This window comes from Panthera uncia, assembly GCF_023721935.1.
Source record: "Panthera uncia isolate 11264 chromosome C1 unlocalized genomic scaffold, Puncia_PCG_1.0 HiC_scaffold_4, whole genome shotgun sequence".
NCBI lineage: Eukaryota > Metazoa > Chordata > Mammalia > Carnivora > Felidae > Panthera > Panthera uncia.
This window is the reverse complement of record NW_026057585.1, coordinates 9,256,146-9,268,879: the sequence shown is the minus strand read 5'-3', so window position 1 is coordinate 9,268,879 and position 12,734 is coordinate 9,256,146. Positions and strand designations below refer to the sequence as shown.

Below are 12,734 nucleotides of genomic sequence, written 5' to 3'. Positions count from 1 at the left end.
GTGTGTGTGAAGTCTGACTTTTGAGCACGATCAGTTTCCACACCAGAGCTCAAGTTCTGCCTTTTTCCTGGCTCCCCAAGCGGGCATACTTGCCCACTCTCTCTATTTTGATGTTTCCCAGGTCAGCCCAATGTAGAACTTTATGTTCTCTAAATTCCCTGTGAAAATAAGCAAACAAAACTGCCCTGTGAGATTGAACACTTGCTAACCTTGGTCCCCTAGGGAAATAAATTTCCGGTTCCCAATATAATAGTATTGCTCCCTGTGTTGTTAAGCCAGAAAAGAAAGCCTAACGTAGGAACTTAGCATTATCACTTCTTCACAAAAGTATGAACACATTTTCACAAAAATTCCTTTTTTTTTTTTGTTTTGTTTTTGGTGAGGAGATGGGGATCCAAAGAGGTCAAGAACGTACAAGTGAGATCTGAGAAGTACAGTGTAATAGGAAAATCTTAACGTAGCCACATCTGTCCACCTCTTCAAAGAGTATATGCAGACACCCCTTGTGCTGACCAGTCACTTTGTAGGGCTCAGATCATTGCTGCCTCCAGCACTTGCAGGATAGAAAAAAGTAGATTATATTACTGTCTCTCTAAAAATGGTCCCTACTTTAGGAATAAGAACATTTTACACAGCGGGAGGTACATCTGAAGTCCTACAGTCTCTTGACTCTGGAAGACGGCAACTGTCTTTCTGTAAGGATAACCTAGTTTTCAGTGTCCATTTTTTCAGAATGCTCTGTGCCCAACGCACCTCGTTTCCTGAATACCCAGCCTTACCACCTCCTGGTAGAGGCAAGAACATTACCATAGCATTTGCTCACAGCTCGTTTTGAGGTGCTGGGTCCAGAGCACAGCTGCTCTTTCTCACCTCCTAATGCAAACCCAGGTTCCTAAGGCGGCAGTGGAAGAGCCTTAGTGAGGGGCTCCTGATGTACGTGGAGGCTTCCAGATCCCGTACATGGAGGCCACTCTGCTAGAACGTCTCCAGACTGCAACGAAACGTTAAAGCCTAAACTGAGGTAATTCCTCACCAGCAGGGTGGCTTCCCGGGTAGGCAGTGCCTCCCTGCGCGCTGCCCAATCTCTGGGGGTGTCACACTAGACTGTGGTGATGTCACACTGGCTGGGATGACATTTTACAGCTGGACCCCCCCCACCGCCACCAAGCACCTTTAAATCACCGCGGAGTCTGCTGCGGGGAGGGAGGGGGCGGGGAATCCGGCCCCCGCACTCGATCCACGCTGGCTCCCCACGGAGGTCCTCCCGGTCCCACTCCCATCTGTACTATGTTGTCGTCCTAATCGTCCCGCTCCTCGGCACTTCCGCCTCAGTAGGTGTCATGGCGCGGGGCCGGTGAATGGTTCCCGCGGGGCGGGGCCGCCGGGGGGGGGCGGTCGCTCGGCGCTCGACTCGTCGGGTCTGGCGACAACGGCGGCTGCGGAGCCAGGGGCCCGGCGGTGGCCCCGGACGGCAGCAGGAGGCCGAGGCGGGAGCGCGCGGGGCTGAGGCGGCGGCGGCGGCGGCCAGGGGCCGGGCGGCGGAGCGGGCGGGAGGCTGAGGGGGCGCCCCCCGCGGGACAGGCGCGGGGACGGCTCCGGGGGGCGGGGGCCGGGGCCCGGGCCGGCTCGCGCGGGGGGTATGATGACCCGGCGGCGGGGCCCCAGATCTCGTCTCCTCCGCCGCCTCCTCACGGCAGCCCCAGCTCGCGGCTGAGAACCAGACCCACCGGCGGTGAGTCGGGCCGGGCGGGAAGGGGCTTCGGCGGGAAGCGAGCTCCCATCCGCTCCCCGAGGCGGGGCCGGCCGGGCCGCGGGGCTCTTCGGGGCGCCCGGCCTGCGGGGGGCGCCTCCCTGGGCGCGCCCCCACCCGGGACCCGGCGCCCAGTCCTGCGGCCCGGTCGTTCGCGGCCGCGGAGGGGCTTGCGTCCTCGGGAAAGCGCGAAGGCTCCGGGTTTGTTTTCGGGGCAACTCCCCCAGCCTGCTGCCACTTCTCTTCGGGGCGTGTTGTTGTTCTTAGATGACAGGGGGCCGCCTTGCGCCTCCTCACCCGGCCGGTTCCCTCCCACCCCCCTACCCCACGGCCGTCGTGGCAGGTTCCCAGCGTGTGACTTGTGCGTGTGCATTTCACAGCTCTGCTTATCACCATGGTTTTGGGTTATTTGTGCTCTTTGCGACCAGAAAGCGGTGCCTGGAAAGGACGGCAGTGGTGGGGTGGGTGTGGAAGCTTTTTCTGTCCTCTCCGCTTCTGTTCTTTAATCGTTAGGTTTGTAATTTGTAATGATGGTGGAGACTACGTGGGACCAGCCCACCTAATGTGTGTCTGTGCAAGGCGGATCTAGAGGTCTGGCTCAGAGGGAAACTTTTGCTGTCGCCGCTTTCCCAAAGCTTTCGTTAAAAAAAAAGAGAGAGAGAGAGAGAGAAGGTGAGGAAACAACCAAAAACTCTTGGGTAAGGCCCGCACTTTCATAGGTCTGTGGGAAAGAGGCCCTTTTTGTGTTTAGCAACCAAGACTTGGGGCTCGGTCTCCAGGAGCGCTGGTCCAACCTCCAGTTTGTTGTGGTGACAAGTCGTGAGCCTTGGCCTGTGTTTATGCTGGGCGCGTTTTCTTTCCTGTTTAGGTGGGGGAAGGGGGGAGGGGCTCGAGAAGGGGAAAAAACAATCCCAAGCTCCAATTGTCTTTCCTCCGCTTAAGCCTCGACCTCAGTTGTAGATGGACTCGGCCGCCCGAGGTGCTTTTCCTTAGTGACACTTTGGGAATTCTCAGTGATTGCATCAAAGTATTCATTTCAACTGTAAAAATTCTTCTGCCCGCTCTATCCTTTATCTTATTTGTTCCTTAGTAACTGATGAAAACAGCAGCCTGGCTTCCTGCTCTTGATGAAGTGGGGTTAAATTAAGTGGCTGATGCCCTCAGCGAAACCTACAATTTTGTTCTTGTTTGTGTAAAGCTATTTTAGATTCCTGATCTGGTGTGTGTGTGTGAGATTTAGAGATTGTAGAGAATTCAGATCATTACCAGTTTTTATTTATGTAGGTCTAACGCTTTCTGTAAAACATTAAAAAATCTAACAAGTCCTATTACTTAATAATTGTTATTTAGCTGGTGATTTTGGACCTCCACACGTAATGGGTTCTGGGTTCTGTGTTACAATACTGGTATCCTTCACTTCAAGATACTGCTCCTTGCTTGAAAGATATTCTGGTAAAGTCACTTGTGGTTGGGACTGAAGGCAGCCAAGCCAGTAAAGCATCTGATGAGTAAAGTGGCGATTGAGATCTTGTAAATGTGTCTACTGGTTCTAGTTGGTAAGTAGGACTTTTGCTGTGATTCTCATAAATAGTTTATACTATTTTTGGATATTATAGGTTTATGGACTGTAGAGTAAGTTGATTGGTAACTCGAGATTGAAAACCAAACCAGAACTCCCTCCTAAAAGAAAAAGAAGACAATCTCAAAATTCACAGTTCTCTGGAAAATCGAATTTCTTCATTCTGTGGTTTTGTTTTCATAAGCACAGCTTAGTCACTGGTTGTGTTGGGAGAAATCAGGGAGCCAGACCTGCCCTGTAAACTTCTTACACTTGGAACTTGTGCAACTTGTTGTTGGTTATATATTGTAACCGGTCCTTTTGTAATTTGAACTAATTTTGCAAACATGAACTTCCTGATCTGTCCTTTTATTTTCATTTTCAAGACTGCATAAAGCAATCCATATTTTTTTAGTTTTTTTTTAAAGTTACAGTTATTAATTTCTCCCCAGTCTCTTCCCTTACATTTCATGCCATTCTGAACACAAGTGATCAAAATCATTTTTCCTTCAAGTACTACCTCAACAGTCACTGATTTGCTTTTTGGTTCCTTTTTTGTTCCTAATTTCCCAGCTCCCTACATGACTTAAGTATTTTTGTAGAGCATAATTTGTCTCTTTAAAAAAACTTACATCCTGTTTTTATATTTCTCTCTCTCTTTTCGGTTATATCATCTGAGCAATATTCTAAGCTCTTTGAAGATAGGGAAACGTGTGTATTTCTTTTGGAATCTTTAAGGGCACCTGGTACAGTGCTTTCCCAGTGTTTAGTGGAAAAGAATCAGAAGACCTGAATTCTTTGCCAGCATTGTTACTCATTAGCTCTGTGTAAAACTTGTCTGCCTTTCTTGGGTCTCCTTTTTCTCATCTTGGAATTAGGGGGTTTTGGAAAGAATCTCGTAAGGTCCATTTTAGCTGTCAGACTCTGTACTTTTTGCTAGTGTCTTCTGCTTCTCAAATACATCTCCTTCCTAGAAACAGTTTTTCATTTTTCCACATTCCCTGGCATACTGGTAAAAGTTATCTCATCTGAAAGAACTTGTTCTACCTTCCATCTGCCAACCTGTTGTTACCTTATTTAAGTCCTGTTTTCCTTAGGCCTTTGCTGACGGATCTAAACAGGGTCATCCCAGCGTTTATGTTCCATATTCATCTACGCTGTTAATTTGACATTTTCCTTGTGCTTGAAACTCCTCGAGGTATAGCTTTCTTCATTCTAAACTTTATGGGACTTGTCCTGCTTAGAAGGAAAGTACCCATCAGCCAGTTTACCAAGATATTACAAAATATTGATTATATGGCTGTAAATTACATAGAATTGTAGAGTTAGTCTTTCATCAGCTAACACCACTTATTCCACACCCTCTCTTTGCATACTGGTTGGGGAGCTGGCTTGTTGGTTCCTTCTGAAGGAAAGTGCTACAGGAAAGGGGTGGGGAACTTTCATTCAAATGGTGTCCTTAGGGTTTCAAGCTTATTTTTTCCTTTTGTATCACTACACTTAGAAAACTAATCTATATATTCTCTTGTAGGCAAGGGACTATAATTTCTGTCTCACTTGAATATTGCTCTAATTTAGAATGACACCTGAGATCCCCTTATGTTTACATATGGAGAATTATGTGATCTCTTTCTAGTCATTCATCCTAGCAAACATTTGACACATACTATATGCTAACCATTGTGATAGATTCTGGTGATAGAAAGAAAGAAAGAAAGAAAGAAAGAAAGAAAGAAAGAAACCTTCTGTGATACTGAGAATTGTCCTCATGAAACTTGAAGTTTGGATGTCAACTTTGAAATAAATAGTCATACTTAGAATGAAATTTAGGGTGACCTCATGAGTTAATATGTGATCTGGCCCTTGTCTGCCTCTTTGGGCCCTGCTTCTATTATTTTCTTCCCTGTTCTATTCCATCCATACTGGATCTCTTCTTCAAATAGGCCAAGAATGTGCCTTGGCACCAACTGTTCTCTTTCACTGGAGTGGCTCCTTCTTGTCAATTAGGTCTTAGTGTAAGTACTACCACCTTGCAAGGCCTTCCCTGACCACCAGATCTAGAGTATGTCTCCCCTTCCCACTGTCTCTATCATATTACTGTGTTTTCATCATAGCATTATCACTAGCTACTATTTTCTTGGATGTGTGTGTGTGTATTTGTCTTCCCAGCAGAAAGTAAATTCCAAGAGATGAGGGAACTTGTCCATCTGGAACACCACTTGTTATCCCTAGTTTCTAGAAAAGTGCCAGGCAGACATATTAGGTACTCAATACATGTTTGTTAAGTGAATAAATGAAATAAGTAAGTACAAGTGTGGTGAGTGGTAAGAAGTGGTAGAGAATGCTATGAGAGCCTTTACCAGGAAACGTAAGCTAGTATGAAGTGGTCTGGGCAAGGCTTTCCTGAGTGTATTTGTCAGCATAAGGCTGACTAAAATGTACATAACCTAGGAAAATAGTTTTTCTCTCATGCAACAGCCTGAAGTAAATGTTCCGGGTTGAACTGAGCATTCGTGGTGGGCAGGCGGCTCTGCTCTGATCATCCAGAGACAGTTCTTTACATCTTACTGCTCTGCCTCCCTTGGATGTGGTCTCATGGTGGAACCTGGGTCTCCATAGGTTCTTGCTGCTGGAAATGGAAAGGAACACAAAGAGCTCACCCACACATCACTTTCTGTTGGTGAGAGGGACTGGTAAACACAGCCATGTGCCTGGGGTGAATGAGAGAGTAAAGCAGAGACACTAAAAGGATAAGCAGAAGTTATAGAAAAAGAGAAGGCTAACAGGCAAAAACAAAGTTCAGAGAGGGAACGTTACGTGTGAAGGAACTAGGATAGGAGAAATTTAGCACTGCTGGAAATTTAGAGATTTTGGACTTTATCGTAAGGTTTTAGGCAGGGGACGGATTGGCGCTTTTTAAAACTTCAGTTGTAAAGAATGAATTGGGAGAAAGCTTAAAAAGGAGGCTTGAGAGTACCATTTGGGGGAGGTAAGTTAGGCTTAGTCCAGGATTGTCAGCAGGGGTGGAGAGAAATGGGTAGAGTGGAGAGAGAGATGATATTGCAGTGAAGGAGTTTTCTTCCCAAACCTGCTTGCTTTACTTTTACAGCTTGTGTTTTCTCACTTACCTACTTGAATGATATGAATATTCTTTACATATCAGCGTGCTCGAGAATATGTACATCTGTGTACATGTCAGCCGAGGACAAGTGCCTCAGAGGCGGGCAGTCAACATACAGTATTGATTTTAGGTTATTTTAGGTCACCAATTGTTAAATTGTATCAAAGAGGCAAAGATGATACTAAGTGAAAGCAGTAGGAATTTATTATTGGTGTGGAAGATGGAAGTTATCTGAAGGGTAAAGACAGAACTCTGACAAATGATTATCTTGGTTGTCATAACCAACTGTTCCATTCATAGTTATAATATTTGAATTCTTTACAGTAAGGGTACCTACCTGTGCTGCCCATAATAAATGTTGTTAAATAGATGGGACCATTTCAGGGAGTGAATGGGGAGGCTGTTAATTTTTTTGCTTTTGAAAGCCTTGGGTTCTAGCAAGACTCAATTCTGTTTAGCAATTAATACAAGCATCAATAGCTTTCTGCCTATTAGTTCTAGTTCCCAGATTAATGCAGTGGCCTAATTTGTCATTATGTTCAGATGGTTAAATACTTGAAAAATCAGGTATGAAATGAAAAGACTAGTTTATTATTAGAGTCAAGAGGTAGGACATTTTCAAGAAGTCAGAAATAACTTTTATTGGCAGCTGTTCTCATGTGAGTTGAGAATATTTGTAACTTAGCAGAGTCTGATACATAGTAAGTTTTCCACAGATGTTAATCCTGTTCTATATCTTCCTTTGGGAGGTCTCACCCTAGGAAGAAAATTGCTTCCCCACTTTGCAAAGGCAAATTTTATGGAACATAGTATCTTTATCTTATGTCTAAAAATGGCTGCTTGTAGCTGAATTATATAAATAAGAGTGTTGATTTTTCTAGGCAATTTTGATTTTGTATCTTCTCCTCACCTAGTCCTTGTTGAGGTCAGGATGAGTCTCAGCCACACTGGCATGATATTAATTACCATACACACATGCTGTGGGGAAGGCCAGTGAAATTCTGGATTGTTCTTTCCCTGTGGGCAGACATAGAAATTTGTCTTACTGAATAAGACTTATATTCATTTATTTATATACTTAAACTTTCAGAAAAATTTCCTAGAACTTGTGCTTTTTGCAGTGCTCAATGTGAAGATTTGAAACCACCAGTATCTATTATTTTGTGTATTGGGTGAAAGTTGTCTATAACATTACTCTGGTAAATGTAATATTTTAAAAAATATTTCGTTATTAATGTACTTTCAAAAATTTGGCATTAAACTTCATGAATTCTATTCAGTATTATTACTTTAGGCTTCTATATTCTTAGACATAGCTACAAACTACAAATTTTGTATTCAAATGCTTTCATTAAATATTTTTAGGTATATAAAATTTGTGCTCCTGTTTTTTTTTTTTTTTAATTTTTTTAACATTTATTTTTGAGAGACAGAGACAGCATGAGTGGGGGAGGAGCAGAGAGAGAGGGAGACCCAGAATTTGAGCAGGCTCCAGGCTCTGAGCTCTCAGCACAGAGCCCCGACGCAGGGCTCGAACTCAAAAACTGTGAGATCATGACCTGAGCTGCAGGTGGACGCTTAACTGACTGAGCCACCCAGGCACTCCTGTGCTCCTGTTTCTTCATAGATTATTAAAATTAGTAGCTCAACAGATACACAATGGAAAACAAATTTCAAAAATTTGCTTCCTTTCATTGTTCAAAAATTGGCTCAGTTTTATGATAAATATTCTTGCATAAATTTTAATAGGTAAATTTTGTAAAGGTATTACTTTGTTTAACATTTTTCTTCTATTATAATTTGGTATTATGTCAGTGATATAGGCAGAACAAGATGACTTATGAATTCCTAGCTGTGGAGTTAAATTGCACTGACTTTAACTTTTAATTTACACTTTTTTGTCTTCAAGGTTCACGTAAATTATGGAAACTCTTGTTTAAGGTAAATCCAGATCACATTTTAGAAATTGAAGGCTGAGGATTTGTTCTTCATTCCAGCTGTCTAGTCCAGTACAGATGGTTTTTAGTTACATTCAGTCACAAAGAAATGTACACATTGCTTTTTTATGTCTGTAACATCCTTTGTCACGCTTCCTTCCTTTCTTGTGTGTGTTTATTCTCTTATGACTGGTAAAATTATACTATGTGTTTCGGAGTGGAAACTTCCCCTGTATCTCAGAGACTGCACAGATAAAAGAGAGGGATATTTGAAAAATAAAACCAAGCATTTGAAAATCTTGCAGTTTAATGAGTGGTAGGGAGTAGATAGGAGGTTGGTATGTAAGGGTCAGAATCATCCAGTGAATACTGCCTGTCTGTATATTGCCAGAGTCTGGTAGTTTCTGGTGATGTAAGCAAACATCAAGACAGATATGGCACCTATCATGCAACTATCCTGTAGCTGGGAATGTAAGTAACATTAAATAAATAATTTCAAGTTGTAAGGGAGGAGCAGGATGCTATGGGTGTGCATGGTGGGAAGGATGGTGGTGTATGTGTGTGTGAGAGAGAATGAATGGTTTTCCCAGAAGAAAATCTTCAACATATCAGAGGGCCTTCCAAGAACTGGAAGGAGGGCAGGCAGCATGGCTGGAATGGGAGATTTTGGAAGACAGGAACCAGATTTTTGTAGAGCTTGTTAAGGCAGATTGAGGATTTTGGATTTTATCCACAAAGCAATGGAAAACTTTGGAGGCAGGAGGAGGAAGGTGGTTAAGAAAGAGAGAGCAGTCATCTGATTTGCATAATTTAAAAACAAAGATCCCCAGAGTGCATTCAAGATTAGTTTGGAGGCTCCTGGCTGTTTGAACTAGAAAGGTCCCAATAGGGGTAGAAAAAAATGGCTGATCTGAAATATACTTAGGTGGTAGAATTGGTAGGATTTGGTTATAGATTAAAGATGAAGTAATAAAGGGAGAAGAATGAATTCCAGACACTAAGAACTTCATATGTATTAAATAATTTAATTCTCAGAGTAACCCCATGAAGTAGGTATTGCTATCACCAATTTACAGATGAGGAAACTGAGACTCATTTCCTCTCTGATTTTTGGCTTGAGATGTTGTATATATGGTGGTGTCTCATAACTGAGACAGAATACTGGCGGTGGGGTCGAGGCTCATAAATTTAATTTTGTACATGTTAAATTTGAGGTATATTCAAGATATCCAAATTGCAGTGTGGGATTGTTATTTGGAAATAAGAATTTGAAGTTCAGGAGAGAGAAGTCTGAGTTAGAAATAAAGATTGGAGAATCTTTTGCAGATGACTAACCCTGGGAAGTAGTTACTGAAAACGGGGGAAGTGTGGACAAGAGAGGGAGGACTAATGTAGAGCCTGAGGCATCTGAGTGTTACATGGTCGAGAAGAGAGAAGATAAATACGAAATGGCTTATATGCTATGTCAGTGGTTTGGACTTTATTCTAAAAGTTTTAGCTTTGGGAGTCTTGGGGTTTATTGAGCTTGAGATATTTACGGATGTTCAGGGACAAAAAGCTGGGCTTTTCTCACCCCCTTTCTCCATAATTTTTGTAAGAATTACTTCCTGTGGTTCTTCAGGAGATCCTCTCTATAGGTTTCACATCATTTGATTACTTTTTTCTGATCATTTTATCAGTGGTCCTCTTATATTGTAGTGGGCAGAGCTAAACACTATTAAAATATTGTATGACCTGAGCAGAGTAGATAGCATTCACTTTGTCCAGCACGTTCTGGACACTATTTCTATGAATGTAATTGAAGATTGAAATAGCTTTTGAGGGGAGGGGAACATTATCACATAATGTTTCTCTTACCAACTGAAAGTGTTTTTCGTATACGTATGCTCCCGCTAAGCCTTGTATTTCTTATCCTTGTGCTTTGTGGTAGTCATATTTTTTGGACCTAAGTAGGATTCTGTATTTGTATTAAATTACATTTGCTAGATTTGTGTTGTGGTTTCTACCCTATTGTTATCTTTTTGGACCTGTTCCTTAGCAATATATTGAGTATCCTGCCCAAATTTGGTTCATCTGTAAATTTTATAAGCATGCCATCTATGTCTAAATTTAAATAATTGATCAAAAAGCTAATCAGGGAGTGCCTGGGTGGCTCAGTTGGTTAAGTGTCCGACTTCAGCTCAGGTCATGATCTCATGGGTTTGTGGGTTTGAGTCCTGTGTTGGGCTCTGTGCTCAGTGCTCGGAGCCTGGAGCCTGCTTCAGATTCTGTGTCTCCTTCTTTCTCTCTGCCCCTCCTCTGCTTATGCACGCACGTTCTCTCTCTCTCTCTCTCTCAAGAATAAATAAGTAAACATTAAAAAAAAAAATAGAAAGCTAATCAGGGCAGGAGTGAAGACAGCTGTGGAGTGAGCTCTGTGGCCATAGAGTCTGGGTTTGAATACCTGTGCTGCCACTTAATGGTTGTGCTATTTGGGGCAAGTTACTTTAAACACTCTGTGTCTTAGTTTCCTCATCTGTAAAGTGGAAATAATGTTAGTATATTCTCCATAGGGTGAGAATTAAATAAGTAATACATGTGAAGTGTTTAGACTACTACTTGACACATAGTAAGGGATCAGTCATCTAAGCTGTTGTTATTATCATGCTCATTATTTTATAAACCATCATAGATGTTCATGCTCTTTTAGCAATATGACCTACTATTGCTGAGTCTCAAAGAGTGCTTACGGTTGTGTATTTAGAACAAAAAGTTGAACTTTCTGTGCTCGGAAACATGTTTTAGAAAATGTGTGAGATAAAATCTTAGCCAGATAGTTATATTTTACTTGTGGTTTTTCTAAACTAAAAGTTTTCTTATCTATTAATTGAGGAGTTGTATAAAATTGAGGATCTAATTCTTCCTGTCTCTCGATGTAGGTATGGCATCACAGCTGCAGGTGTTTTCCCCCCCATCAGTGTCGTCGAGTGCCTTCTGCAGTGCGAAGAAACTGAAAATAGAGCCCTCTGGCTGGGATGTTTCTGGACAGAGCAGCAACGACAAATATTATACCCACAGCAAAACCCTCCCAGCCACACAAGGGCAAGCCAGCTCCTCTCACCAGGTAGCAAATTTCAACATCCCTGCTTACGACCAGGGCCTTCTCCTCCCGGCTCCTGCAGCAGAGCGTATCGTCGTAACCGCTGCTGATAGCTCGGCCGGTGCTGCTACGGCAACCTTCCAAAGCAGCCAGACCCTGACTCACAGAAACAACGTTTCTTTGCTTGAGCCATATCAAAAATGTGGATTGAAAAGAAAAAGTGAGGAAGTTGACAGCAACGGTAGCGTGCAAATCATAGAAGAACATCCCCCTCTCATGCTGCAAAACAGGACTGTGGTGGGTGCTGCTGCCACAACCACCACTGTGACCACAAAGAGTAGCAGTTCCAGCGGAGAAGGGGATTACCAGCTGGTCCAGCATGAGATCCTTTGCTCTATGACCAATAGCTATGAAGTGTTGGAGTTCCTAGGCCGGGGAACATTTGGACAGGTGGCTAAGTGCTGGAAGCGGAGCACTAAGGAAATTGTGGCTATTAAAATCTTGAAGAACCACCCCTCCTATGCCAGACAAGGACAGATTGAAGTGAGCATCCTTTCCCGCCTAAGCAGTGAAAATGCCGATGAGTATAATTTTGTTCGTTCTTACGAGTGCTTTCAGCATAAGAATCACACCTGCCTTGTGTTTGAGATGCTGGAGCAGAACTTGTATGATTTTCTAAAGCAGAACAAGTTTAGCCCACTGCCACTCAAGTACATCAGACCAATCTTGCAGCAGGTGGCCACAGCCCTGATGAAGCTCAAGAGCCTTGGTCTGATTCACGCTGACCTTAAGCCTGAAAACATAATGCTGGTCGATCCAGTGCGCCAACCCTACCGAGTGAAGGTCATTGACTTTGGTTCTGCTAGTCACGTTTCCAAAGCTGTGTGCTCAACCTACTTACAGTCACGTTACTACAGGCAAGTGGCAAATGCTAAAAAGCGTATCTTAGACTAGAGATCTGTCTTTATACTTAAAGGTGTTACATAGGGCTACATATAACAATGAATTTATTTACAGAGTCCAAGATAGAATACTGTGTTTTACTTCATACCCCTGTGTGGCATTCCTATATGTAACATTATTTTATTTAACACTGGAAAAATTCAGTTTGATTCTGAAGGTTGTTTCTAGTTGAATGAATACTAGCATCTGGTTCTTTTTTAGTAAGTGCCATTATACCCAATTTTCCCATTCTAAAGAGTCTTTAAAAATATAAAGATGTTCACTTATTTGTAATGAATTTGGGCATATGCTGCTACTTTTTCCACATTCCTATCTTGGCAGGTAGG

At 42.9% G+C, this 12,734-nt stretch overlaps 1 protein-coding gene across 5 annotated transcripts in view; it reads left to right on the top strand.

Annotated features, from left to right (window-relative positions):
• Positions 1-1,234: 1,234 nt before the first annotated feature.
• Positions 1,235-12,734, top strand: part of HIPK1 (homeodomain interacting protein kinase 1) — a 50,795-nt gene continuing 39,295 nt past the window's right edge. For 2 of the 5 annotated variants that reach the window (XM_049616525.1, XM_049616522.1), the window contains exons 1-2: positions 1,524-1,732; positions 11,285-12,362. In XM_049616525.1, coding sequence (XP_049472482.1) covers positions 11,287-12,362 — 1,076 coding nt within the window. In that variant the 5' untranslated portion in view covers positions 1,524-1,732; positions 11,285-11,286. Of the gene's footprint in view, positions 1,332-1,523; positions 1,733-7,865; positions 8,371-11,284; positions 12,363-12,734 lie in introns of those variants that run through there. The other 3 variants (XM_049616523.1, XR_007454640.1, XM_049616524.1) reach the window with 3 other exon arrangements.